At 40.1% G+C, this 26,036-nt stretch overlaps 1 protein-coding gene across 10 annotated transcripts in view; it reads right to left on the reverse strand.

Moving 5' to 3' along the window:
* The window catches only part of MTRF1 (mitochondrial translation release factor 1), a 73,204-nt gene that overhangs the window by 37,330 nt on the left and 9,838 nt on the right, over positions 1-26,036 (reverse strand). For 7 of the 10 annotated variants that reach the window (XR_010409989.1, XM_064586047.1, XM_064586045.1 and 4 more), the window contains exons 2-7: positions 15,842-16,015; positions 15,588-15,751; positions 13,535-13,957; positions 9,095-9,186; positions 7,612-7,693; positions 7,306-7,413 (exon numbers count right to left, since the gene is read on the reverse strand). Coding sequence is in view for 9 of the 10 variants with exons in the window: in XM_064586047.1 (XP_064442117.1) it covers positions 7,306-7,413; positions 7,612-7,693; positions 9,095-9,186; positions 13,535-13,949 (697 nt within the window). In the remaining variant the exon portion in view is untranslated. The remainder of the gene's footprint in view (positions 1-7,305; positions 7,414-7,611; positions 7,694-9,094; positions 9,187-13,534; positions 13,958-15,587; positions 15,752-15,841; positions 16,016-26,036) is intronic. The other 3 variants (XM_064586043.1, XM_054506345.2, XM_054506342.2) reach the window with 3 other exon arrangements.

Raw genomic sequence — 26,036 nt, forward strand, 5'->3', positions numbered from 1 at the left:
AAGAAGCTGACAAGCATTTAGGGTCAGACGACGTGAAAAATGTAATTGTTTACCATTCATACTCAGTATAGTAAGATGGGTCAATTATGAAAAATACCCAGAAACTGAGACAGAGTGAGGCGAACAACAATTAAAATTTTCCATCTCGCAATCATTCTGTACTTTTAAAATGATTCCCCTCACCCCCTTTACCGACTTCATGCGGAGGATGCATATTTGAATTTATATGACCTGAAAGGAGAAGGCTGCAGCTTTACTGTAGAGATTACTAGAGCCAATCTTAGGCTGCCTGGGTTCAAATTTAAGCTCTTCTTCCTAGTTGTGTATCCACAGGCAAGTTACTTCATTTGTTCATGCCTTGGTTTCCTTTTCTGTAAATGGGAATCCTAACTAGGGCTACAGCACTGCACATCTGAATGAAAAGCCATTCATACTGCAGATCATGTGAGTAGGGCTTCAAGGCACGTGTAAGCACACGACACAGCCCTGAATTCAACCTCCATTCCTCCAAGGGTTGTTGGGAGGAATGACTGAGATAAACAAACACTCGTATTTAGCAGTGTTGACATTTACCATCAGTAGGTATCAGTAGTAACTGGAACTATATCATTGGCTCTCCTGGACCAGCTCGATATCCTGTGGAAGAGGATGACGATCAAGATCCCTGTAAATTAGGGCGCCTGGGTGGCTCAGTTGGTTAAGCGACTGCCTTCGGCTCAGGTCATGATCCTGGAGTCCCTGGATCGAGTCCCGCATCGGGCTCCTTGCTCAGCGAGGAGTCCGCTTCTCCCTCTGACCTTCCTCCTTCTCATGCTCTCTCTCTCTCTCACATTCTCTCTCTCAAATAAATAAATAAAATCTTAAAAAAAAAAAAAAAAGATCCCTGTAAATTAAATTACGATGTACGGCAGGAGAGCTGATAGACCTCTGAGGTAGAGGACAGTGAGGTGCACTGCTGGCCTTCCTAGCTGAAAGAAAGCTGCCTATGGTGGTCCTCACTGACAGGTACGGAGAAAAAAAGCATTTGTCAGATCAAGAGCTGCATACCAGGTGCCAGGGGGTGTGAATTGCTCAAGCAATGAAACCACATCTGGTACAGCAGCTGTACCAGTTGAATGGGGATGTGGTAGGAATCACTAACTTTGCATCTTTCAAGTCCTCGATGGTGGCATTTATCTCTGCAATCTCTCCAGGAAGGCAGTATTGCTTTTGGTTTCTATTTTCCTGGGTAGAGGCAGCTCTACTGGCTATTTGGCCTTTCTCACCATAATAGTCATCACTCCACAGGTCAGAGGAAGAACATGGGGAATCTGCCTGCTGCTGATTGTATCTGTTCCAATTATGTATCCAGAACTGGGGAAAACACCACAGGATGGGTTTGGGAGCCCAGTGGGCCCACTGTGAGTGGGACCTGAGCTAAAACTCTATTCATCACCTGACCTCCACAAGCCCCTTCTCCAACGGATGGCCACAGAGATGTTCTGGGTCTCCTGGAATTAGTATCAGTTCAGAGCCAGCATCCAGCTGCCCCTGCAAAGTCTGGTTATTTCCATTTCTCCACGGTACAGTTACCCTGGGAAAAAGCCACAGATCCCTTCTGGGAGGAAGCTGGGAGTAAGGTTAACAGTATAAATATTTGCAATATATTGGGGTCCTTCCTCATGGGGACCTAGCACCTCCCCTTTATTCAAGGGGTTTGGGCCCATAAACTGGCTCAAGTCTGAGAACTGATTGAAGGGCCATGACTTGTTTCTGTGATTAAAGTTACATTTCTGTTCACTTGATCTAGAACTTTTCTGCTCATACAGGTAAGTAAGAATTTACTAGGCTTCCTATCTATTTTACTTCTAGGGACAGCAGGATCAACTAGCCAATGGCACAGGGCTGCACAAGTCAGACCACTCCGATTGCTGTTTTGGCTCTGCCGTCTGTGACAGTGACCAAACCACCTGGCCTTTGCCTGTTGAGTGCTATCCCTTGACCCCTGCCATCCTGAAATCCAATGACTCCCAGTGCATTTAGGTTTCCCAGTTTAGTTACCCAGAGTTCCTACTGTCAAGTGTGGCCCACAGAGAAGAGCCAGCACAGAGCTCTTCAAGTTTGCCAGGGCTCCCCTTACAAATTTATTTCTCACACTTGTGGACACGTAAAATTAACCATCACATTACTCGAAGTGACCTCTCCCTGAATTTAACTAGCAGGCAGAAAATAACAAGACATAATTATAAACATCAATCTGTTGGGAGGGAAGAGATAACATAACTTTTCATAGAATCCCTTTAGCTTGGAAGAGATTTCAATTTATCAGATGCCAGGTATACAGAATAAAAAGTGTTGGACCGGGCGCCTGGGTGGCTCAGTTGGTTAAGCGTCTGCCTTCAGCTCAGGTCATGATCCCAAGGTCCTGGGATCGAGCCCCGCATCGGGCTCCCTGCTCGGCAGGAAGCCTGCTTCTCTCTCTCCCACTCCCCCTGCTTGTGTTCCCTCTCTCGCTGTGTCTCTCTCTGTCAAATAAATAAATCAAATCTTAAAAAAAAAAAAAAAAAAAGTGTCGGACCTGTACTTCATATCCAGAGCTATCGCCCTCCCCTGCTGCCACAAAAACTATCTTGTAATCATTTAGCTTGGACTATTCATGGAATGCTTGAGTACTGTCCCTCTCTGTACCTCTAATCACAAAACTACAAGGCTTTAAGTCACCTGATGTCTGAATTTTTGCCTCAAAGTATGTTTCTTTTCAACCTTAGCTTTTAGTGCTGTGTGAATCTCTGTGAGTTCCTCTCCATTTCAAGTAAACATTAAAATATATACACATATTATTTAGTATGCATACTTTATAAGATAGGTGTTTTTCACCCCTTCTCTATGTTAGTCTTCCTATTCATATCTTTTTCTTCTCCCAATTATAAATAAATCAATTTTTAAATATTATTTTCTAATTTTAATGAGTAGAGGTTTATTCTTAGTCTTTAATTTTTTTTTTAAAGATTTTATTTATTTATTTGTCAGAGAGAGAGCGCGCGAGCACAAGCAGGGGGAGTGGCAGGTAGAAGGAGAAGCAGGCTCCCCGCTGAGCAGCGAGCTGACGCGGGACTTGATCTCAGGACCCTGGGATCATGACTGAGCTAAAGCCTGAGCCGAAGGCAGATGCTTAACTGACTGAGCCACCCAGGCGTCCCTCCTAGTCTTTAATTTTAAAAATATAGAGTAAAATATTTAATAAATTTTTCCTTCCTTAAAAAAAGTCCTTTTGATTTTTTTTAATTAGAAAAAAAAATTTTTTTTTTTAAGTAGGCTCCATGCCCAGTGTGTAGAGCCCAATGTGGGGCTTGAACTCACAACCCTGAGATCAAGACCTGAGCTGAGATTGAGAGTCGGATACTGAACCAACCAAGCTACCCAGGTGCCCCTGTCCTTTTTACTTTTTTAGTACCATTATTTTATTTTGCTAGTAAGCCAGTCTATCTAAAAGAAAGGTTGCCCAACCATTGTCTAGTGATTATTTAGGCTGCTCTACGTCCCTGGCACAGAATCTCTCTTCCTGTAACTATTGAGTTCATCTTTCGTTCTTAAAAACTGGATTCAAAATATCTGAGAGAGGTCACTGCTGACATTTGCCACTTTTCTCTCTTTTATAATGTTGCTGTTTCTAAAGATTTTATTGTTTTTTCAAGTAAGCTCTGCACCCAACGTGGGGCTCGAACCTATAACCCTGAGATGAAGCGTCATATTCTCCACCAACTGAGCTAGCAAGATGCCCCAAAATGCTGCTGTTCCTGATTTTTTGAAATTTTATTGTTATGTTAGTCACCATACATTACATCATTATGCTGTTCCTGATTATATTTCCCTTAAAACTTTCTCATCTCTAGCTTCCGTAATATTATACTGTACTCATCCTTTTCCTGCTTATCAGACTCCTCTCTTTCGTTTGCCAACGAGTCAATCTTTCTCAGTGTGGCCGTTCCCTAAGGTTTGGCGCCCTGAATGTTCCCTCTCCCTAGACTCTCCCTCATATATTCTCTCGGCGTCAGGTATTACCTCTGTGCTAACGGCTACTGAATCTCTCTCCTTAATTGTGTTCTCTCACCAAAGCTCTGCTGACACAACAGCAGTTACTGGGTATTTCTAAATGGGTGTTCACAATAACCACAGAGTTAGTAATTCAAAAACAACTTACCATTATTCTTCCCGAATGGGCTCTGCTCTCCAACTTGAATGAATATCAGTCTTTCTGGCTAGGAAGATTAGAATCCCCGTGGCTCATCTTGTTTGTGTCTGAACAGACTATTGGGATGTAGTGTGGCTCTGGATCTGACAAACATAAGTTCAGTCCCAGGACCACCATTACTTAACTGTGTGATCTTGGATTAGTCACTTACTCTCTGAGCCCAGCTCCTCATCTGTAAAATGGGGTTAATACTATCTATCTCACAGGGCTGTGAGGATCAGATCACCTGCACTGCACGCAGGACACAGGGGCCAGCACCGGCCCCTCTTTTGTCCGTTCTTCCTGTGAAGGTCTGCCACAGGTCTATGCCAGGTCTAAGTCTTAGTCACACCGGGATTGCTCTAGTAACCTCTCTGCAGTTTGCCTTAAATCGAGCCTCTTGATCCATCCTGCACACTGCTGTCTAAATAATCTTCCTAAGATATGTATTTATCAAATCATGTGCTTATTTTTTTTGAAGATTTATTTATTTATTTGAGAGAGAGAGCAAGTGAGCGGGGGATGGGGAGGCAGAGGGAGAGAGAGTCTGAAGCAGATTCCTCACTGAGCACAAAGCCGGACGTAGAGCTCAATCTCACAACCCTAAGATCATGACCTGAGCCGAAACCAAGAGCTGGACGCTTAACCGACTGCAGCAACCAAGTGCCCCCAAATCATATGCTTACTGATAAAATCTTCAATAGGTCTCTACTCTCTAACAATCAAGGCCTGTTCTGCTTTTAAGGCTGTTCAAACTCTACCCCCTTGAACTCATTTCCTATGTCTTCCCATCACATACTCCAGTTTCTCTTCCAATCATATAGATCTTTTACCTTTTACTATGTCTTCCCACCACAAATATGCTCTGGGTAGACTGGCTTCCTCATTGTCCTACACACACATCAAGATCTTTTCCACCAGGTGGATGCTCTGGCTGTGTCTTCCCTCTGCTCTCAATTCCCCTTCCTGACCACTGACCGTATTTAAAACCTGTACCAAGGGGCGCCTGCGTGGCTCAGTCAGTTAAGCGTCTGCCTTTGGCTCAGGTCATGATCCCAGGGTCCTGGGATTGAGCCCCGCATTGGGCTCCCTGCTCTGCAGGAAGCCTGCTTCTCCTTCTCCCACTCCCCCTGCTTGTGTTCCCTCTCTCGCTGTGTCTCTCTCTGTCAAATAAATAAAATCTTAAAAAAATAAAAAATAAAAATAAATAAATAGAAGTTTAAGGACTTGAGGTGCCTAGATGGCTCAGTCAGTTTAGTGTCCAACTCTTGGTTTCGGCTCAGGGCATGATCCTGATCAGGGTCTTGGGATCGAGCCCCATATCGGGCTCTGTGCTCAGTGGGGAGTCTGCTTGGGATTCTCCCTCTCTCTCTGTCCCTCCCTTGCTCATTCTCTCTCTCTCTCCCTCTAAAATAAATAAATCTTTAAAAAAAATAAAATAAAAGTTTAAGGACTTGTATTGTTTGATATTGTTTACATTGTGTAAGTTTTTATCAGCCCAACTTAAAAATAAAGACAAATGATTAACTTTTTCTGCATTTCCATAAAAATCGAATACATCAAAAAAAAGGACAGTAGATGAAAAGTCAAGAAACTCACACATGACGCTAAAAGGGAAGATAGAAAAAATGCTAATAAGGACAATGAATAAAGAAGTTGAGAGAATAAAAATGTGAGGAAAATTTTTATGAGAGAATATGAAATAGGGAGATTTTTTTTTAAGATTTATTTATTTATTTTAGAGAGAACGTGCACAAGCAGGGGGAGGGGCAGAGGAAGAGGGAGAAGCAGACTCCCCGCTGAGTGTGGAGCCTGACTCGGCGCCACTGGGTCTTGTTCTCAAGACCCTGAGATCATGACCTGAGCCAAAATCAAGAGTCGGCCGCTTAACCGACTGAGCCACCCAGTGGCCCCGGGAGATTATCTTTAACTTCAACATTTCAATGATAAGAATATAAGACAGATAGAATATATTCAAAAGAGAGCTTAAAAAAAGTTCATAAAATCCTTTATGAAAAATGATTTCAGTGGATTTGGCAGAGTGATGAGGAGAGGCGTAAGGCTGGAACACTGGCAAACCAGATCCTTGGAAAGATTATTCTGTTATGTGCACTTTGAGATTTTAAAAATTTAAGAAGTTAGGGGCTCCTGGGTGGTTAAACATTCAACTCTTGATTTCAGCTTAGGTCATGATCTCAAGGTCGTGAGAATGAGCCCTGCATCAAGCTCTGCGCTGATCATGGAGCCTGCTTGAGATTCTCTCTCCCTCTCCCTCTGCCCCTCCCCTCCCTGTCCCTCTCTCTCTAAAAAAAAAAATTTTTAAGAAGTTAAAAAAAAAATCTAATATATCATTGGCCACTTAGTCTAAATGATAATACTTTCAGATTGTTATCACATAAATGATAAAGTTCTTTAGAGTAAAAAACCTTAATATATCTTTCTTTGAATACAGAGAACAATGATTTTCAAGGCAAGGTACCTATCTATCCTCCCCAGGGAAATTTTCTCTAATTCAGACATTCCTTCCTTCACTACCTCCCACTTTCTTCTTGCATTTAAGACCTCTACTTTGGTAAAGCTACTGAGATTGATGAGCCTGCATTACAGCATTTAGTAGATATAGATAAAACATTTAAAAAAATGGGACAACAGGGGGCTCCTGCCTTCTGCTCAGATCATGATCCCAGGGTCCTGGGATCAAGTCCCACATTGGGCTCCCTGCACAGCAGGGAGTCTGCTTCTCCCTCTGCCCCTCCCCCAACTCGTGCATGCTCTCTCTCTTGCAAAAATAAATAAAATCTTTAAAAAAATGGGACAGGGCGCCTGGGTGGCTCAGTTGGTTAAGCGACTGCCTTCGGCTCGGGTCATGATCCTGGAGTCCTGGGATCGAGTTCCGCATCGGGCTCCCTGCTCAGGAGGGAGTCTGCTTCTCCCTCTGACCCTTCCCCCTCTCATGCTCTATCTTATTCTCTCTCTCAAATAAATAAATAAAATCTTAAAAAAAATTAAAAAATGGGACAACACAGTTCTAACTAAGATCAGAGGTAAAATAATTTTCAGCATCATCTATGGACAAAATCTTCAAATATGCCTACCATAATCAGCTGGTGTGTAATTCAGGAGTTCAAATTTCCAGTTTTTATAGCTTGAATAATTCTGGTACATATCAAATATTTCCCGAGTAAACTGCTGGCAGATATCACCTAAAAAAATACAAAAAATATTCAGTCAGCACAGATTTTTTAAGAGAGCCATTCTTAGGTACAGGCCCTTTGGGAAATAGGGAGTAACTGTTTCCATAGTGAAACACATTTAGTGGACTTTTAAAGTTATAGTGTGTCAAACCAAGGTAAAATTTAAGTGTTTTTTTAGATCATTTATAATAAAATTATTTAACTGACCTCCAGTAGTTCTTCCAGATGTCACCTCTAAAATAACATCATTTTTGTCATATTTCTCCTTTGGCACTAGACTCTGGAAAAGCTGAAAATGGAAAAAAAAAAAAATCAGCATTTGTGTGTATATTTTCCATGATATACTACTGCTTGATTTTGGACAAAAGACCTCCAAACATTAAAAAAAAAAAATCAGTAATTAACAAAATCATATAGCATCCCAATGAGGTCTAGTCATTAAATGCTATAATAAGTAGACTGCATTAGACCTAAAATAAGTGATCAATTCATGCAAACAATGGAGTTACTTGTCAGGGTATTCTCCATAATGCTATCAGATTATCTTAATTTTCTAAAATGCCCAAGTTTAGATCAAAGTCTAGAGTGTTCCATTCAATTTTTTTCAGATTTTGCCTCTTATTAGTTCTGAACAGTAGCTTCTTTCATCTAATGAATGAAGTAAAGCTTTGAAAGTGTTCACTTGGAGAAAATGAGGACTCTTTATATATGATTGTGTATTCTCTCCTGCCACAGATGACAGTGGGCCCCAGGTCGTGCCCTGTGTTCTCAGTAATGCTGTTCTGCTTAAAGAATATATTGAGGACTCCCAGGATAAGGCTTAAATAGTTTCTGAGCTGTGACAAGAAAACAAGGGGCTTCCTAAAAAAGTAACTAGCTTCCCTCTAAAGAAGAAAAGGGATGCAATTTTATTTTTTATTACTAAAAAGTTTTTCAAATCAAATTACCTACGTGTCATGACTCTCCCTACTGCCAATTTTTTAAATACTCCATCTCTGTTAGAAATGGTAGTCTGTGGGAGGGAACATCAGACCAAGAGTGACACCATCCTTCTGCCTTTGACTTGCTAGTTAGATCAGTGATAACAGTAACTGAGACCTCCACCTCCTTCTCCTCAACAAGCCCCTCTATGGAGTAGGGGGACTAAAGGCAGGACAACGGCAAATAGGACAGAAGGGAAGAAGATATAGATGCTATATGGCACTGTGGTTTTCGTTGGTCTTTTAGACAAATCACCCATCGAATTACAAGGAGCTAAAGACTTGCGTGAACCAACAGTGTCTATACGTTTGGATTCATTCCACTCTATCCAGAAAGCAAATTTTCAATCCTTAATTAACACAATCACTATGAACCACTCCCCTTTTCTAAGGCTTAAGAACCCCTGATTCTTCCTCTTGGTGAACTAAATTTCTTTACCAGCATCTGTCTCCTCACCTGGCAAGTTAACAGCTTTGGAATAGTTACTCAAGGAGGTGAGGGGGAAAGTGATGTTTTATTCTTCAGCATCCCAATGGCTTCAATCTCATTCTGTAGCAAATTACAGTACTAAACCCAGCTTAATCATTTATCATAAAAGAAGATTTAATAAACTCGTGTTTAGAAAGTACTTTGAACACCAAAGCATAGCTCAGTAAAACAGTATTCTTTTATATTAACACAATTGAGTAGTTTACCTCCTAAAACATACCTCACTGTATAATAGATGGATTTTTTGAGCAATGGTTTGCCTCTCTTCCAATGCGAGTTCTTGTAACTGCTTTTCATCTTGTTTATTTAGACCTACAAACCATCAACAAAAATTATAAATGTTTTTAAATACAGGGAAACTCTTAAATAGCTACCTAATTCTGTCTATAAATTTTATTTCAGTTGTGAAGGAGGGATTATACAAAAGAAGAGTTAGAATAGTTAAAGAATATTAATAAGTACTTGTGAAGCATATCTAAAAAAAATTCATTGTGTAAAGAAATATGATCACTGCCCCAAAGAGTTTATGATTTGAATGTCTAGAACCAATTACAGGAATCAATGATTAATAAAACAAGCTTGAAAAAGGACTGGTTAATTAAATATAAACTCAAATAAGGTAAGTTTTGGAGTAAATGGAGTGACCACTTCTTGTCTTAAAGGTAGCAGCCATTACTCAGGACACTGTGGGTAATCCAGGAGGGCTGGAGTCTCCATTATTTTTTTTTCCTCCCAAGTCAGAAATAAGAACTCTTAGAATTTTGAAATCTCTTGAAATATTTATACCTAGTAAACAGTTTTTAAAAACACCCTGTAAGTCAAACAAAACATCTTTGTAACCTCTGCTTTATGGAAACAATGGTCCTTTTCACATCATTTCAAAAGCAGAAAGTTAAATCCTGGAACTCCCAACAAAAAAAGCTAACAATGAGAGATAGTAGATCTCATAACCTTTGACTCCATTGCTCTAGATACCTAGACTCCATTTGTTAGTGGTGATGCTTGCAAGGTGATATAGAAATGTTTGATTCTTAATAGTAAAGAAGAAAACAGAAATGAAAAATCATAATTATAAAACAGAGAAGGCTCTTTGAAATTTCTTTCCTGGTCATGGAAGTCATTAAGGTCTGGTGGGATTCTATGCCTCATTCATACTTTCAACATCTAACACTTACTATGCACCAGATACTCTGCCAGTTGTTGGGGACACAGGGATGAATAAAACATGGTTCCAGGCCTTAAGGGCTCAGTCTGGTAGGAAAGATCGACATGTAGACACGATCACAGTATGTGACAGGACAGTGCCATGAAGGCATAAAGGAGTGGGTCTAACCAAGACCTTAGCACTTGAGGAAGGCTTCCTGGATAGATGCCATCTGAACTAAATTCTAATTATGGATCATCTGTTGCAGAATTTTAATATCACTAGTGGCCCCACATTATGCACTTATACCACAAATGGAAACTAGGCTGACATTACTTCATATAGGTACCTGCTGGGTCAAAGACATCAGAAAAACCTGATGTGCAGTCACATAAAATTATTTTTGTGCCCTCTTATTATTTACTGATGTGTGAAATCTAACCTAATTCAATTTCATTATATCAAGAAAGGTTTGAGAGTCTATTATATCCTATGTTTGGTGCTGCAGGAAATCTAAAAATGAGTAAGACATAGGCTCAGTCTTTGAGGAACACATAATGAAGGAAGGGACAGAAATTAAGACAATTATATAAAGGATCAAAATTCAAAACAGAGAAAGGTAACATTTTTGTTTTGCAGAGGGGATTGAAGCCAAAGTATGACATCCAAGCCACACTTTATAAGTGAAATGAATTTTAACAAGGTAAAATTGGTGGGTAACAATGTGTGCAAAGACAGATATGGGATGACATGGGTATGTATATTCAGGGAACAGCAAGTTCTTTATTTTTCTTGGAAGGTAGCATATGCAAAGGGAATTAATACACTATACAGAAAGGCTGGTGTCACTTTGCAGAAGCTCTTTTTTTTTTTTTTTAAGATTTTATTTATTTATGAGAGAGAGAGAGAGCACAAGTGGGGGACAGGGAGAGGGAGCTAGAGAAGCAGACTCAATCACAGGACCCCAGGATCATGACCTGATCTGAAGGCAGATGCTTAACTGATTAAGCCACCCAGGGGCCCTTCTGCAGATGCTCTTAAATAACAAATCAAGAAATCTATATTTATAGGCAATGGGAGCTACTGAAAATTTTGAGCAGGGGAGTAATCTGATTACAGTTGTACGTGGACTGGGAAAGCCTGGAAGTGGCATGACAAGTTAGGAATGTATTGTAACTATCCAGGATGAGATATAATAAAGATATAAGAAGGGGACTCATGAAAGGTACACTACAGAGGCAGACTCTGTTGGAACTGGACCCATTGTGCAGTGGCTAAGAATAGAGGCTGTGGAATCTCACTGATTGGGTTCAAATCCTTGCTCCTTGCCTGATTGGCTGAGTGACCTTTGGCATTTTAAGCTCTCAGTTTCTTCATCAATAAAATGGGGACATTAATAATAATTCCTACCTTGTAAGATTATTGTGAATATTCAAATGAGATAATATTTGTAAAATACTTAGCTTAGTGCCTAGCACATGGTAGGGCTGTAAATGTTGCTTTTATCACTGTTATTACAGAAGAGCAGACTTTTAGACCTAGAAGAGACTTCAGAAACAATCCAATCCAATCTCAGTTATACTGGTGATACAATGTATACATCACTGTATACTGGTGATACAACCAAGGCTGAAAGAGATTATGTCAACTTAATTTATAAGCATTTAGTAAGTTCCTATTATATGCAAAGAACCTTCCCCAAACTAATTAATTACAAATTTGAGTGGCATAATGCAGAGTAAAAAAAAAAAAATCCTCATTAAGCATAGTGAGAAACTCATGGTACCACCAATAGAAGGTAGGAAATCCAGGACTTTACAGGTATAACAGTGAGTGGCCTTGACATTGCTTAACATCTCTAACACTTAATGGAACAGAATGGAGCACAGAAGAAAGTTTAGGAACTAAAAGCCTATAGCACTATCGGGATAAATGTTGAATCCCAGGTTAGTCCATTGTGTTTTTCTCTCAACTTCTGTACATTTTGGAAAATTGTCATATGAGAAAAAATGTTAAGGCAATAGCAACACTAAGAAATATCAAAACTAGCAATAAACACCTCTCACACAGATCAAAGAATTAAATGTAAGGTTAAAAAATTTAACTCTCGGGACACCTGGGTGGCTCAGTTGGTTCAGTGTCTGTCTTCGGCTCAGGTCATGATCCTGGGGTCCTGGGACTGAATCCTATATTGGGCTCCTTGCTCAGCGGGAGCCTGCTTCTCCCTCTGCCCCTCCCCCTGCTCGTGGTCTCTCTCTCTCTCTCTCTCTGTCTCTCTCTCACTCTCTCTGTCAAACAAATAAATAAAATCTTTAAAAAAAAAATTTAACCTCAGAAGAAAACACAGATGTACCCTTTGTAACCGTGGGTTACACAACAGTTTCTTAGATGTAACACCAAAACACAAGCAACAGTAGAAAAAAAGGGAAATTTGACATCATCAAAACTAAAAAATTATGGTGCTTCAAAAGATAACCCAGAGGAGAAAAGTTTTGCATATCATATATCTGATAAGGAATTTGTGGCTATAATATAAAGAACTCTCACAACTCATTAATAGGACAAATAACTCATTTTAAAAACGAGCAAAGGATCTGAACAGTCATTTATCCAAAGATGAGATACAAATGGCCAACAGGCACATGAAAAGATGCTCAACATCATTAATCAGGGAAATGCAAATCAAAGCCAAACTCAGATACCATTTTACACCCACTAGGATAGCTAGAATCAAAAGGGCAGAGTAAAAATGGTGCAGCCACTTTGGAAAACAGTCTGGCAACTCCTCAAAAGGTCAAATATAGAGTTATGATAGGCAATTGTAGCACCATTGTTCATAATAACCAAAAAGTGGAAACAACACAATATCCATTAAGTGATAAATGGATAAATAAAAATAAAATGTGGTAGATCCATACAATGGAATATAGTCCCACAATAAAAAGACATGAAATACAAATACATGCTACAACATAGATGAAACTTGAAAATATTATGCTAAATGAAAGAAGCCAGTCACAAAGGACCAATTATATGACTCCACTTATATACAATGCCTGAAATAAGTAAATCTAGAAAGTAGATTAGCAGTTGCCTCGGGTTGGTAGGGAAGGGGGAATTGGGCCACGTGGCTACAAGGTGCAGGGTTCTTTCTGGGATGATGAAATAATACCTGGATGAAATAATACCCTTTGATGGGGTAGGAACTGTATTTCTGTGTCTCTGCTATGTATGTAGGAAAGTGCTCAGTAAAGGCCTGCTCAGTAAATTAAAGCTTTGGTAAAGGTCAATATTCAGTCTCCTAGACCCTAAAAACTTCTTGGCAAGCACCACGAGGAGTTTGGTCTCTTAGTAGTTGATTTTTAGTAGCCAAAATACATCAAACACCCAGGGTAGAATCCTGTCTTCTCTGAGTATAGAGTGTATTCATTCTAAGCTTTTTAAAAAACTGCATTCAAGAAAGCTTTAACCTATAAAATCAATTACATTCTTTACACACACATATCTTTTACCTACTTTTACACATTGAATCTAATTCTTCAATTGCTTGCTCAGCCTCCTGAATTTCTTGGTAAATGGCTGCAAGTGGTGCCAACTCAGCATGCCTTCGATTCAAGGACTTCCGGTCCCCTTCATTCACAGACATATGCTGCAAACACTCATCAAGCGTCCGGTACTCCTTATTCAGGTCCTCCATGTATTTCTGTAGTGCTTTATTCTTCCACAGCATCTTGGACTGATGACAGTATCTCCTGGGGCAATTCTTATTTAGCAGATGATGGAGAATGCGATTCCTGTTTTGTCTAAAAATCCACAGCCTTGTATCAAGATGGATCTGTGTAAATTGATGAGATTGGGGCTGGAGGTGGTACTGGCGGGGACCATTAAGAGATGAATGTCTAAAAAGCCAAGCACACAGGTGACGATTCATCTCAGCATCTGAAATATAATAAACACAATCTGAAAAAAAAAACAACAACTCTACAAATACAAAAGCTGGAAGGAGCCTCAAGAAATCTTGTTCCGTTCATGGGCACAGGCAGCTCCAAACACAGTCTGAAAATTCAGTAATTCATAAAAGGAAAATAATTCTTCATACCTCTGAATCTAACATATTAAAATAAGTGAAGATAGCACGGTTTTCTATTTACTCAATGTATATAATTAACGATGGCAAATGAGTAGAAGCATAATTAATAAATACATCAATAGACTGGGTTCAATCAGCTACTTCCTAGAAAGTATCCAGGATCTAGAATTGAGTACGTCAACAAGCACTTGAAAGGTATGAAATAATCATGCAAGTTTTAGGTGGTTCACATACACAGAGATTTCTAAAGTTTGAAGGAAATACTAACTGTTTTCTTGTCTAATTCTTTAATTTTAGGTATCCAGATGTCCAAGGAAGTCAAGTAACTTAATCATGATTATTTACTCAGCCAGCCAGAGGCAGAGCTCATACTAGAATGCAGTTTGCCTGTTCGGAGCTCAGCGCTTTCCATTCTCAATTCTACAGTCAGGTGCTTATCTTTCAGCTAAGATCCTGAAGGAGGAAAACTTCAGATAGTAACAGACTAAGAAAGTAGGCCAGGTAAAAAGGGAGGGTGGCATTATTCGCATTAAGTGAAAAAAGCAGAATGCAAAACAATATAATCTCAATTAGGTTTTCAAGATTTTCTATGATATATGATATATAAGTAAAAAAGGTAAACAATATTTTTTTGGGAAAAAAAACCCCTAAAAAACAAACATACCAAAACGTTAATAAGATGATTTCTAGTTGTGGGATTGTGGATACCTTTTGCTTGCTTTCTGTTTTTTCTACCTTTCGGTGTTTTTAATATTTTTATACCCACAGCACGTATTACTGTCACAATCAGGAAAAAATAGTTACTTAAAAAAATTACAAGTTAGGTGAAACTGGCTGTGTACATGAATTTCCTGTTCTTCACCCGTCTAATAGACATAATCAAAAGCTAACAAAAGCACAGAATAGTTTTATTAAGAAAGGGAAAAGATAAAGTATTTTAGGAAAAACACTCTGCTCCTAAAATTCTGAGGTTCAAAGTTGAAATAAGGGTCAAAATTTTATGAGAATCAACTTTTACTGTTTCCCGTGTTCCTACTACACTAGGCGGTGCATTCATTTATTAACTCATTTGATCATTGTAAGTCAGCTAACTTGAATATCATTATCTCCTAGAAAATAACACATTCAGAATGGTCTCCAAAACATTCATTCAGACTTTGCAGGATTCTGCCAATGAACTTTAACATCTGAAGCCCATTTGGAAAAAGACTGTGGAAAAACGCACCAATGCCCAGCAGCCACACACGTTACAGTCCTTCAGCAGAAGTTCCCGTGTGTCTTTGCACCTAGTCTCAAGCACATCAGAGAAGTGTGTCCATTTGAAAAAACAGACAAAAGGATGACACATTTTTGTTAGAACACTTCTAGCTAAAATTTCCATCCTAGAAACAGTAGTAGAATGAGTAACTCTTACGATCTTGGACCTCAATGTTAAGAGAAAAAACAGAACCACCACAACAAACCACTCGCTGGGGTTACCTGCGCCCGAGCACGGCCCGTCTTCGCCATCACCCACCGCAGTAGCAGCGTTACTCTGATACTCTAGGAACGATTCTCAGAGTCGGCAGGTCAGAAGTGACACTAAGCCTGCGCTACAGCAACACGTGTACGCCACACTTTGTAACTCAGTACACGGAGTGATCCTACCGAGGCAACATGGAAAAAAAAAATGGGGGTGGAAAAATACTTTTTCTGAGATCAAAAAAAAAGAGGGAAAAAAAAATTGTGAGTACCTAAGAAAAAGAACAAAGGACGACAGCTTTCCTTTCTGAAGCCGGAACCTTCTGTGATCTGCTACATTTCAGCCCGACAGACACTGTATCACTTTCACTTCCGGGTTCACACCTTCCGGGTTAACACTTGCTCTCAGGTTCTCCTCAGCAGTCGTCCTTGGGTGTGCGTAACAGCTAACAGGGGAAACACAACAGAAAAATGACAACTCGAGAAAGAAAAAAAAAATGACAAAGCAATAAAGAAAATTCCAGGAGATGACCATGGGCGGTACCCATCCGGAGCCCGAGCCCAGGGCACGGGTTGCGACAGGATAGGTAGGGTGGGCGGTAGCGGAATGCAAGAATGGACCACAACTTCCGGGAGCTCCCACCCAGGAATCCTGGGAGTTGTAGTTTACGCCCAGGCTGGCCTCCAAGCCCTGGGCCAAAAGTGGACCTCTGGTTTCATAGTTACAGGCAAACACAGGAAAGAGATTCTCTACAATTCTGATTAGGAGATCAAGATTTACAATATATTAATATGAAGTTACAAGAATTTCCTCATATATGGAAATTATATAATGGAGCCACTAAAGAAGTGGGGTTTTTTTGTTTGTTTTTTAAGCAGTTGTTCTTTCATTTTTATTTTATTAATTAATTTATTTTTTTGAGGACTCCCTTTTCAGCATCCCCAGATTTAGGGATTCTGCATGTTTTTTTGTTTTTGTTTTTATTTCTTTTTCCCATTTTCCCCCCTATGGGATCTGCATGTTAATAGTTGTACTTTCAGCTTTCACTGCTTGCGAAAATGCCTAATAACTAAAGGAGGATATAAATTTGTATTTTTAAAAATCATAACGGGGTCCAAAAGATAGGAGACTATATATATCCACAAATTAATGACTTCATAGATGTTGCATGCATATATAGAATTTAGGGGCTCAAACTAGGTTCAGAGCTTGTAAACTAGTGATTAAATAATTATAAAAATCCAGCTAATAAACAATTCCAGGAAAATGCAAATATACTGCCTTACTTTAAATATCACAAGTCACATACCGCTATGTCTCAATATTTCTTTATCAAAAGCCAAGGCAACCATCATCCCATATAACTGACTTCACAGGATATTTTCTTAGGTTGTGACTGCATATAAAAAGGACAATTAACCGTAAATGCAAATATCTAACATTACCTACTTCAAGGTATTTACTTCTACCTAGTATATATTAAATCCTATACTAAATGGTTTAAACCTATTAATTAACTCTTACCACAACAACCCTGAAATACCCATTTTGCAGAAGAGAAAACTAAGACACAGAGAGCTTAAGTAACTTGTCCAAGGTAAAAGAACTGGTAAGTAATAGAACTGAGATTCAATCAAGGTAGTCTGTCTTAGTGTTCTGTGACTCCTAAGCTCTGATACTGCCTCCCTCCTCCAAAAAAAGAAAGAAAAAACAAAACATTCCATTGTTCATTCAATAAATAATGGGCACCAGTTATACGCTACTCACTGTGTTATGGACATGAGAATTTAGCAATGAAGAGAAAAGGCACAAATCTTTGCCCACATGGAGTTTATGTTCCAGTAGGGAACAAATTCCAAAGGATCCACAAAAATCATTCTCCTAAATTATCCAATAAAATCATTTTTTCGTTTGATTTGTGTATGCAGATATATAACTTAAGTAATATAGTATAGAAAGCTTTATTCTTCTTAAAAAATAACTTTACTGCTATGGACTGAATTGTGTGCCTCCCCCCCCCCAATTTAACATGTTGAAGGTAACTCCCAGCATGACCCTCCAGTGAGTGTGACACTGGAGACAGGGCCTTTAAGGTTAAGCGAGTCATAAAGGTGAAGGCCTGATCTAGTAATATTTGTGCCCTGCTAAGAAGAGACATCAGAGAGCTTGTGAGTGCAAGTTCTCTCTTCTCTCTTTTTCTCCAAGACAAAGATGCCTCAGGATGAAACCTACCTTGCCAGCACCTTGATCTGGGACTTCCCAGCCTCCCAAAGTGTGAGAAATAAATTTATGTTGTTTAAGGCACTCAGTCTATGGTATTTTGTTATGGCAGCCCAAGAAAACAAACACATTTACGTGTGTAAAAATTTATTGGGATATACATGAAACTTTATGCACTTTATGTATTTTATTCCTCAATTTTAAAAAAGTCACTAAAGGGACGTCTGGGTGGCTCAGTTGGTTAAGCATCTGCCTTCGGCTCAGGTCATGATCCCAGGGTCTGGGATCAAGTTCTGCATCGGGTTCCCTGCTTCTCCCTCTGCCTGCTGCTTCGCCTGCTTGTGCTCTCTCTTTCTCTCTGACAAATAAATAAATAAAATCTTTTAAAAAAAATCCCTAAAGACATTTATGCTTAGTACTATAAATATTGCTTTCTCCTCCATGCTTTTTAAAAAAGAATATAATATGGTATATCTATATTTATGAATATGCAATGATGTCCACAATCCATCATTAAATGAAAGACATTGTTAAAAAAAAAACCTCAGCAAACAAACAAAGAAAAATTAGAAGGGAGGTGGCGGGGGGGGGGTTGTTGTTCAAAAAAAACACAACTCAGCAAATTGAGTTCCACTTAAAAACATATGATGCATGGAGCACCTGGATGGCTCAGTTGGCTAAGCATTTGACTCTTGTTCTCAGCTTAGGTCTTGATTTCAGGGTCATGAGTTGAAGCTTCATGTTGGGCTCCATGCTGGGCGTGGAGACTACTTAAGAAAAAAATATGTGTGATGCATATATATTTAAAAGTCCAGTGGAATTATAGGTAATCCTTATTTTCTTCTTTGTTGTAGTCTGGATTTCCTGAAGTTTTGTGATGAGTATTATTGTAAACAAGAGAGGTATAAAAGAAAAAAAAAGGACAGTAAAAAAAGATTTTATTTATTTGAGAGAGAGAGAGCGTGAGCATGAGTGGGGGTAGGAGCAGAGGGAGAAGGACAAGCAGACTCCCTGCTGAGCGTGAGCCCAATACAGGCCTCGATTTCACCGACCCTGAGATCATGACCTGAGCCAAAATCCGGAGTCAGATGCTCAACTGACTGAGCCACCCACGTGCTCCAAAAAGGACATTCTTTAATGTTTGATTGAAAAAGCCTATGGGAGGGGCGCCTTGGTGGCTCAGTTGGTTAAGCGACTGCCTTCGGCTCAGGTCATGATCCTGGAGTCCAGGGATCGAGTCCTGCATCGGGCTCCCTGCTCGGCGGGGAGTCTGCTTCTCCCTCTGACCCTCCCCCCTCTCATGCTCTCTGTCTCTCATTCTCTCTCCCTCTCAATAAATAAATAAATAACTTTAAAAAAAAAAAAAGAAAAAGCCTATGGGAGTTATTATTATTGAATCATTTTAGGAAGTTAAGTTCTTTTTTTTTTTTTTAAAGATTTTATTTATTTATTTGAGACAGAGAGAATGAGAGAGAGAGAGCACATGAGAGGGGGGAGGGTCAGAGGGAGAAGCAGACTCCCCGCCGAGCAGGGAGCCCGATGCGGGACTCGATCCCGGGACTCCAGGATCATGACCTGAGCCGAAGGCAGTCGCTTAACCAACTGAGCCACCCAGGCGCCCCTGAAGTTAAGTTCTACTTCAAAGAGTCTGATACATTACAGGAAGCATTTTTCTAGAGGTAGTAATAAAAAGGTTGATTCAGTGAAAAATAATAGCATTTGATTAAATTAGCACCAAGAGCTCCTCTCTGAGGTATTTCTCACAATAAAGTTGATCTCATAAGTTTCTATTACGAACGTATGTGTAATGGGCACTGACAATTGGGTATTCCCTTAGAAATGAAATGACCTATGTCCCTTTCCTCTGCCTTGGAGCAAACAACAAAATACTTGCAGCTATTTTTCAGATTGATTTACAGCAAACTTAGCCCAAAGTCAAAGGGGTAGAGAATGGGGATTTTCACTTCACTTCTTCTCAGAGGCCCCCGGATCGATCCAAAGATGCTAAGGACACGCTTGTGTCTATCACATGAACGGAAGGTTGATTTGTGTCCTGCTGCCGGGCTTCTACATCAGAAAGCATCCACTTAGGGCTTTCCCCGAGAGAAACAGAGCACCACGACTTCCTCAGCCCTGGACATTCTTCAGGGAGCTGGACCAGGGTGGGTGGAGAGATTGTCCCAGGCTACGCTGAAACCTTCAGTCCCACTTGGGAAACTTTCAGAGGCACTGAAAGCAACATAAAGTCCCAGGACGCAAGCCATAAAGCATGATGGGTCAGAGCACCCTGTGAAATGCACTTTGGCTTTCTGGCTCACTGAAGTTTAGGGTCTTGACCACGTCCTGAAGCATCCCACAGTGTAAAGATTGGCAGCCACTTGAGATTTTAATCAGCTATGTTTTATTACAGAAAAAGTGAAACGAGGGGGCGCCTGGGTGGCTCAGTTGGTTGGGCGACTGCCTTCGGCTCAGGTCATGATCCTGGAGTCCCGGGATCGAGTCCCGCATCGGGCTCCCTGCTCAACCGGGGGTCTGCTTCTCCCTCTGACCCTCACCCCCCTCATGCTGTCTCTCATTCTCTCTGTCAAATAAATAAATAAAATCTTTAAAAAAAAAAAAGAAAGAAAGAAAAAGTGAAACGAGGAATTATTTGACAATTTAACACAAAATCCAAGCCTTCGCTAAAGTGGAAAAGAAACAGCAAAACAAAGATTATTCTACTTTTATTCTTGTGAAGTATTTACCCTGAGAGAAACAGAATACGAAGGATGAAAAGGCAGCATTTCTTCTTTTCATATATTCATACTGGTTCTCAAATTTTTCTTAGCTTGGGGGGAAAACAGCCAAAAAAATGCGCCACCTGCTGGCGTTATGGAAACTAGATCACTCATTATTTTCAGAATCCGTGTAAGAGGTCAACCTACTCTTTTCCCTTTACTACTACTACTAAAAAACAAACAAACAAACAAACAAACAAAAAAACCAAAGCCAGGTCAAAGACAAACTGATCCTGGAAACTCCCTTTATTCCACCCTAAACTGGTACCGAAGTCGGCTTTGACAAGCTCTCCTAAAACTCCTTGGTGATTTCATCTCTTCCATATATCATCTTAAATTTCAGGCTAAATATTTTTCTTAAATCATTTACATCGGATTCGAGTTGTATATTTTAAAATCTTTGTTTCAGTAAATTTTATTTTCCCATCTTTTTCTCCTAACAGTAGTATTCAAATACCCTTTATAAGCATTAAAGTCTTTTTTAAGATTTTTATTTATTTATTTGAGAAAGTGAGTGAGGGGAGGGAGAGAGAGAGAACACGTGCTGGGGGGTAGGCAGACTCCCCGCTGAGCAGGGAGCTGATGAGGACGTGGTGCTCGATCCCTAAACTCCAGGATCATGACCTGAGCCGAAGGTAGACACTTAACCAACTGAGCCACCCAGGTGCCCCTAAAGTCTTTTCCAACTTAGATCCCAAAGTGGTCTACGTGGAGGAAATCTATACTGTGTGTATGTGTAGATATATATCTTTCCATTTCTTCCCTCTTTATTACAACAATTTTCAAACTTGTTCAAAAATGGAGAGAACCATGTAATGAACCACCATGCTCCAGTCACAAATTCTGAAGTTATCAATGCAGGGTTTCACCTACCCTCCTCCCTTTGCCTGCCATCCTCACTGGATTACTTTGAAGCAAATACAAAACATCGTATCTTTTCATCTATAAATATTTTGTATGTAGCTCTAGAAGATAAAGACTTTTAAGAAATATAATCACCTCCCCAAACTAAAAATAGCTTCCTACTATTACCAAATACCTAGTTCATGTTCAAATTTCTCTCACTGTAGCAGATTTTTTTCTTGTTCTCTTTGGCAGTTTGTTTGTTCATATTGGTATTCAAATAAGGTCCATATAAATCATAGGAGACTCTTAATCTCAGTAAAGAAACTGAGGGTTGCCGGAGGGGGTGGGGTGGGGGGATGGGGTAGCTGGGTGATGGACACTGGGGAGGGTATGTATTGTGGTGAGCACTGTGTATTGTGTAAGACTGATGAACCACTGACCTGTACCCCTGAAATAAATAATACATTATATGTTAATTAAAAAAATTAAAAATAAAATAAAATTTTCAGGAAAAAACCCAAATAAGGTCCATATATTGCAGTTTCTTTTTTAAAAAGATTTTATTTATTTGAGAGAGAGAGAGCTAGAGAGAGAGCTCTCACACAGAGGGAGAGAGAGAAGTAGACACCATCCCCCTTGCTGAGCAGGGAGCCCAGTGCAGGGACTGGATCCCAGGACCCTGGGATCATGACCTGAGCGGAAGGCAGATGTTTAACTGACTGAGCCACCCAGGCGCCCCCATATATTGCAATTTCTTGCTATATTTTTGGTTTGTTTTAATCTGTAGGTCCCTAGCCCCCTTTTTCCCCCCTTGCAATATATTTGTTGAAGAAACCGGGTCTTTTGCCTTGAGAAGTGTCACACAGTCTGGATTTTCCCAGCATTGTGTTGCGATGTTTATCATGTTCCTTTGTTACCTGTATTTCCTATAAACTGGCTTGATCAGATTCAGATTCAAATTTTGGGGGCAAAAGTACTTTATAGGTGGGTTAGGTACTCCTAAAGGGAGATGCAAAATATATAGTCGTGTTTTTAAAATGCTACTAGAAACTCTTCATTGCCTAGACCCATTATTTCACTAGAGGTTGCAAAATGGTGATATTTTATCATCCCTTCTTCATTTATAATAAAGGGAAAATGTTAGCTAGGATGCAATGGGATGTTACCAAAGCTGGAGGTTGAAAGCCAAAAGTGGAAAGGAGGAGGAGGATGGGACAAAGGCAGGGATGGAATGTGTTTTGTTTTGCAGAACCAACAGTTTCAGCCAAGGAGATACCCAACTAGGTGTTTAACCTGCCCTTACGTGAGCTTGTTAGAGCCGGATTGGGGCTGAGGACCTGCTCAGATGACCTCAAGCTGTCCTGAGGTTGCCTTTAGCTCATTATAATATTAAGATCTCCCATCAGTGGAGTTTTCTGCCTTTTTTTGAACAGAAAAGTGTATGCCTAGTGTGTTGACATGCTAAGCATGAACACTTGAACCAGTGTGCAGACACAAGCTCCCTACCCCGTCGTCCCCGATACACTGACTAAAAGCTTCCTGTACTAACCCCATGGGGAGACAGTGCTTTGAGAGCTATCTCCCTGTCTCCTTACTTGTGACAAGTAATAAAAAGTTCTTTGCTTTCAACACCTGTCTGGGTCGTGTTCAATTTGATGCACCCCAAGCGGTGAACCCCTTGAGTTTGGTTACAAAACTTGCCCTTCTCAACTACTGGTCTCCCTTGCTTTGAAATTTTTATTTTTACTTTTAAAGATTTTATTTATTTATTTATTTGACAGAGAGAGACACAGTGAGAGAGGGAACACAAGCAGGGGGAATGGGAGAGAGAGAAGCAGGCTTCCTGCCGAGCAGGGAGCCCCACACATGGGGCTCGATCCCAGGACCCGGGGACCATGACCTGAGCCGAAGGCAGACACTTAAACGACTGAGCCACCCAGGAGCCCCGCTTTGAAATAAAAGGAAAAATGAAAACTTTGCCAAAATGGAGAGGTGATCAAATTCAAAAGCTTGCTTTCTGGGGTGCCTGGGTGGCTCAGTGGTTAAGCGTCTGCTTTCAGCTCAGGTCATGATCCCAGGGTCCTGCCACTCCCCCTGCTTGTGCTCTCTCTCTCTCTGTCTAATAAATAAATAAAATCCTTAAAAATAAAAATAAAATAAAATTTTAAAAAAGCTTGTTTTCTGAACAATTTCCGGGATTCCAAATTCTATTTCAATTTGATCTTTTCTTACTTTGTTAATGTAACAGTTGTCTGCAATTCCTGAGTCCCCAAACCTCTGAAAACCCTTATTTTCAATTCAAAAATTTCTGAAAACTGAAGTTTTGGTAAATTATTTGAGGGGCAAACCTCCCGTAACCCAAATCAATTTGGCAGGCAATCCTGACTTGGGCTGCTATGAGGCTGTTTATATCTGTATTTATCTCACTTGGAATAAATATTCATATATATTACTGAAGAAATATTTATGTATTGGATTACAGGGTGCTACCCCAGATCCCATTGAGAGTCTTATGCCACATACGGTGTACACATTTTCCTTTCTAAATCCAAAATATTCCGAAGTTTGAAAACATGTGCACCCAACTACTTCAGACAAAGAACTGTGAACTGTAACAATAGTATAGTGGTTAATAATCACTGAGCACTTATTCTTTACCAGGTAATGTTCTAAATGTCTTACATTGAACTAACTCACTCAATCTTCACAATACCCCTACGTAGTAGGTTCAGTTGCAAAGCCCAGTTTAGGAAACAGGCACAGCATAGCCAGATGACTTGCTCCAAGTTGTGCCCAAGGGACAGTATCTTGGCCAAAGGGAATTGAACCAAGATGGCTGGGCTGCACCATGACCTTGTTTCTGCCCCTTTTTCTGTCTCACTTAATGGTGCATCATCCCCTCTGGCTCTGCATCGTCTGACTCCAATCTAGCCTTTCTTCCATCGTGATATCCTCCAAGAATCTCATGTTTCAGTTCAACCAGATGACTCCTTATTTCCCAAAAACACACTTTCAAACTCATCTTTTTGTTCATATTGCTAAATGATATTTTTTAAAGGTAAGACTATGATCCTTGTAGAGATATGAGATGTACGCGTGTTAAAATTTTTTTTAAGATTTTATTTATTTATTTGACAGAGACAGACAGCAAGAGAGGAACACAAGCAGGAGGAGTTGGAGAGAGAGAAGCAGGCTCCCCACAGAGCAGGGAGCCCGATGCGGAACTTGATCCCAGGACCCTGGGATCATGACCTGAGTCGAAGGCAGATGTTTAATGACTGAGCCACCCAGGCACCCCACAAAGAAAATCTTTAAAAAAAAGATGAAAAGTTGGTCAATATATACAAGGCAATAATAATTTGCATCGCCATCATACACAATTTGCATCACCAGGGACAAGAATCATTTGTATCCTTAGCAGTTTCCTACAACTTAAAGGAGTTATAAAATAGCTCAAAGGCAAGGGAAAACAGTCCACTCAGCAGGACTGTCCCATAATCTTTTTGTCCATTTCAAAGCCTCACGGTTTTTCTTCATCACATTAATTTCTCTGTCTGGAGTGCAATTCATTGGAATGGTCTTCATCAAACCGTATCGGATACCTCCTATGTGCCAAGCACGCTGCTAAGTGCTAGGTGTTCAGTGGTGAGAACAGACGTCATTCCTGCAATCGTTGTCTTATATAGATCAGCTTATCCACCTAATCACAGTTAGTTCTGCCTCCCTATGAGCTCCCAAGTGATCTCAATGACGTCTCTTGTGATGCTGCTAAATCTTTTCTTGTATTATACTTAGCAATGTGTTGTTCACACCGGATTTTATAGTTCTGGGGAACAGGGCACAGATCCCAAATTCTGAGTATCTTTTGTATAAGATAATAAATTATCTTTCTATTCTTTAGGAGGTAAAAACAACTGTAGTTCATTTTAACTAATATGTTTTTGACTCTCTGCTATCTGTAGGATGCAATGATGCTTTGTGCTACAAGGAGATGACTAATTGAGCACCAAACTGTAAAGTACAGAGAATACACAGTCAAATAAGACATTATGTCCAATCCAGAGGAACTTCAGTCTAATGGAGGAAATGGACATGTAAGACATGTGACGTGAGGAGTGCTATACGAGAGGCGAGTACTGAGCGTTCTGAGAATGTGGAAGAGGTGCAGCCACATTGGAGTAACGAGCAGGGATGGCTTCTGGGAGATGATGTGTAATCTGAGTTTTGATGGACAAGTTGGAGTTAGCTAGGCACAGAGAGGAAGGACATCACAGATATATACTCAGGATGAGAAATGACCAGTAGTGTGGTCTGGCTGAGTAAGGAGACGTGAGGTTATAAAGATAGGCAGGAACCAAATCATAAAGGGCTTCACATACCTCGGTAAAGAGACTGAGCTTTCTCCTAAAAGCCCTGGAAGGATTTTAAGCCATAAGTGTCAGTAGAGTTATAGTTTACCAAGATCACATGGTAGGCTAAATGTTCACATCCTAATCCCTGGAATCTGTGAATGTGTTACCTTGCATGGCAAAAAGGGACTTTGCAGATGTGACTAAGTTAAGGATCTTGAGATGGGGAGACTACCCTGCATTATCTTGGTGGGTGTAATCACAAGAGTCCTTA

The sequence above is a fragment of the Mirounga angustirostris genome, unplaced genomic scaffold (assembly GCF_029215605.1).
Source record: "Mirounga angustirostris isolate CCGP_5_RB_7025 unplaced genomic scaffold, mMirAng1.0.hap1 SCAF_3, whole genome shotgun sequence".
Taxonomy (NCBI): Eukaryota; Metazoa; Chordata; class Mammalia; order Carnivora; family Phocidae; genus Mirounga; species Mirounga angustirostris.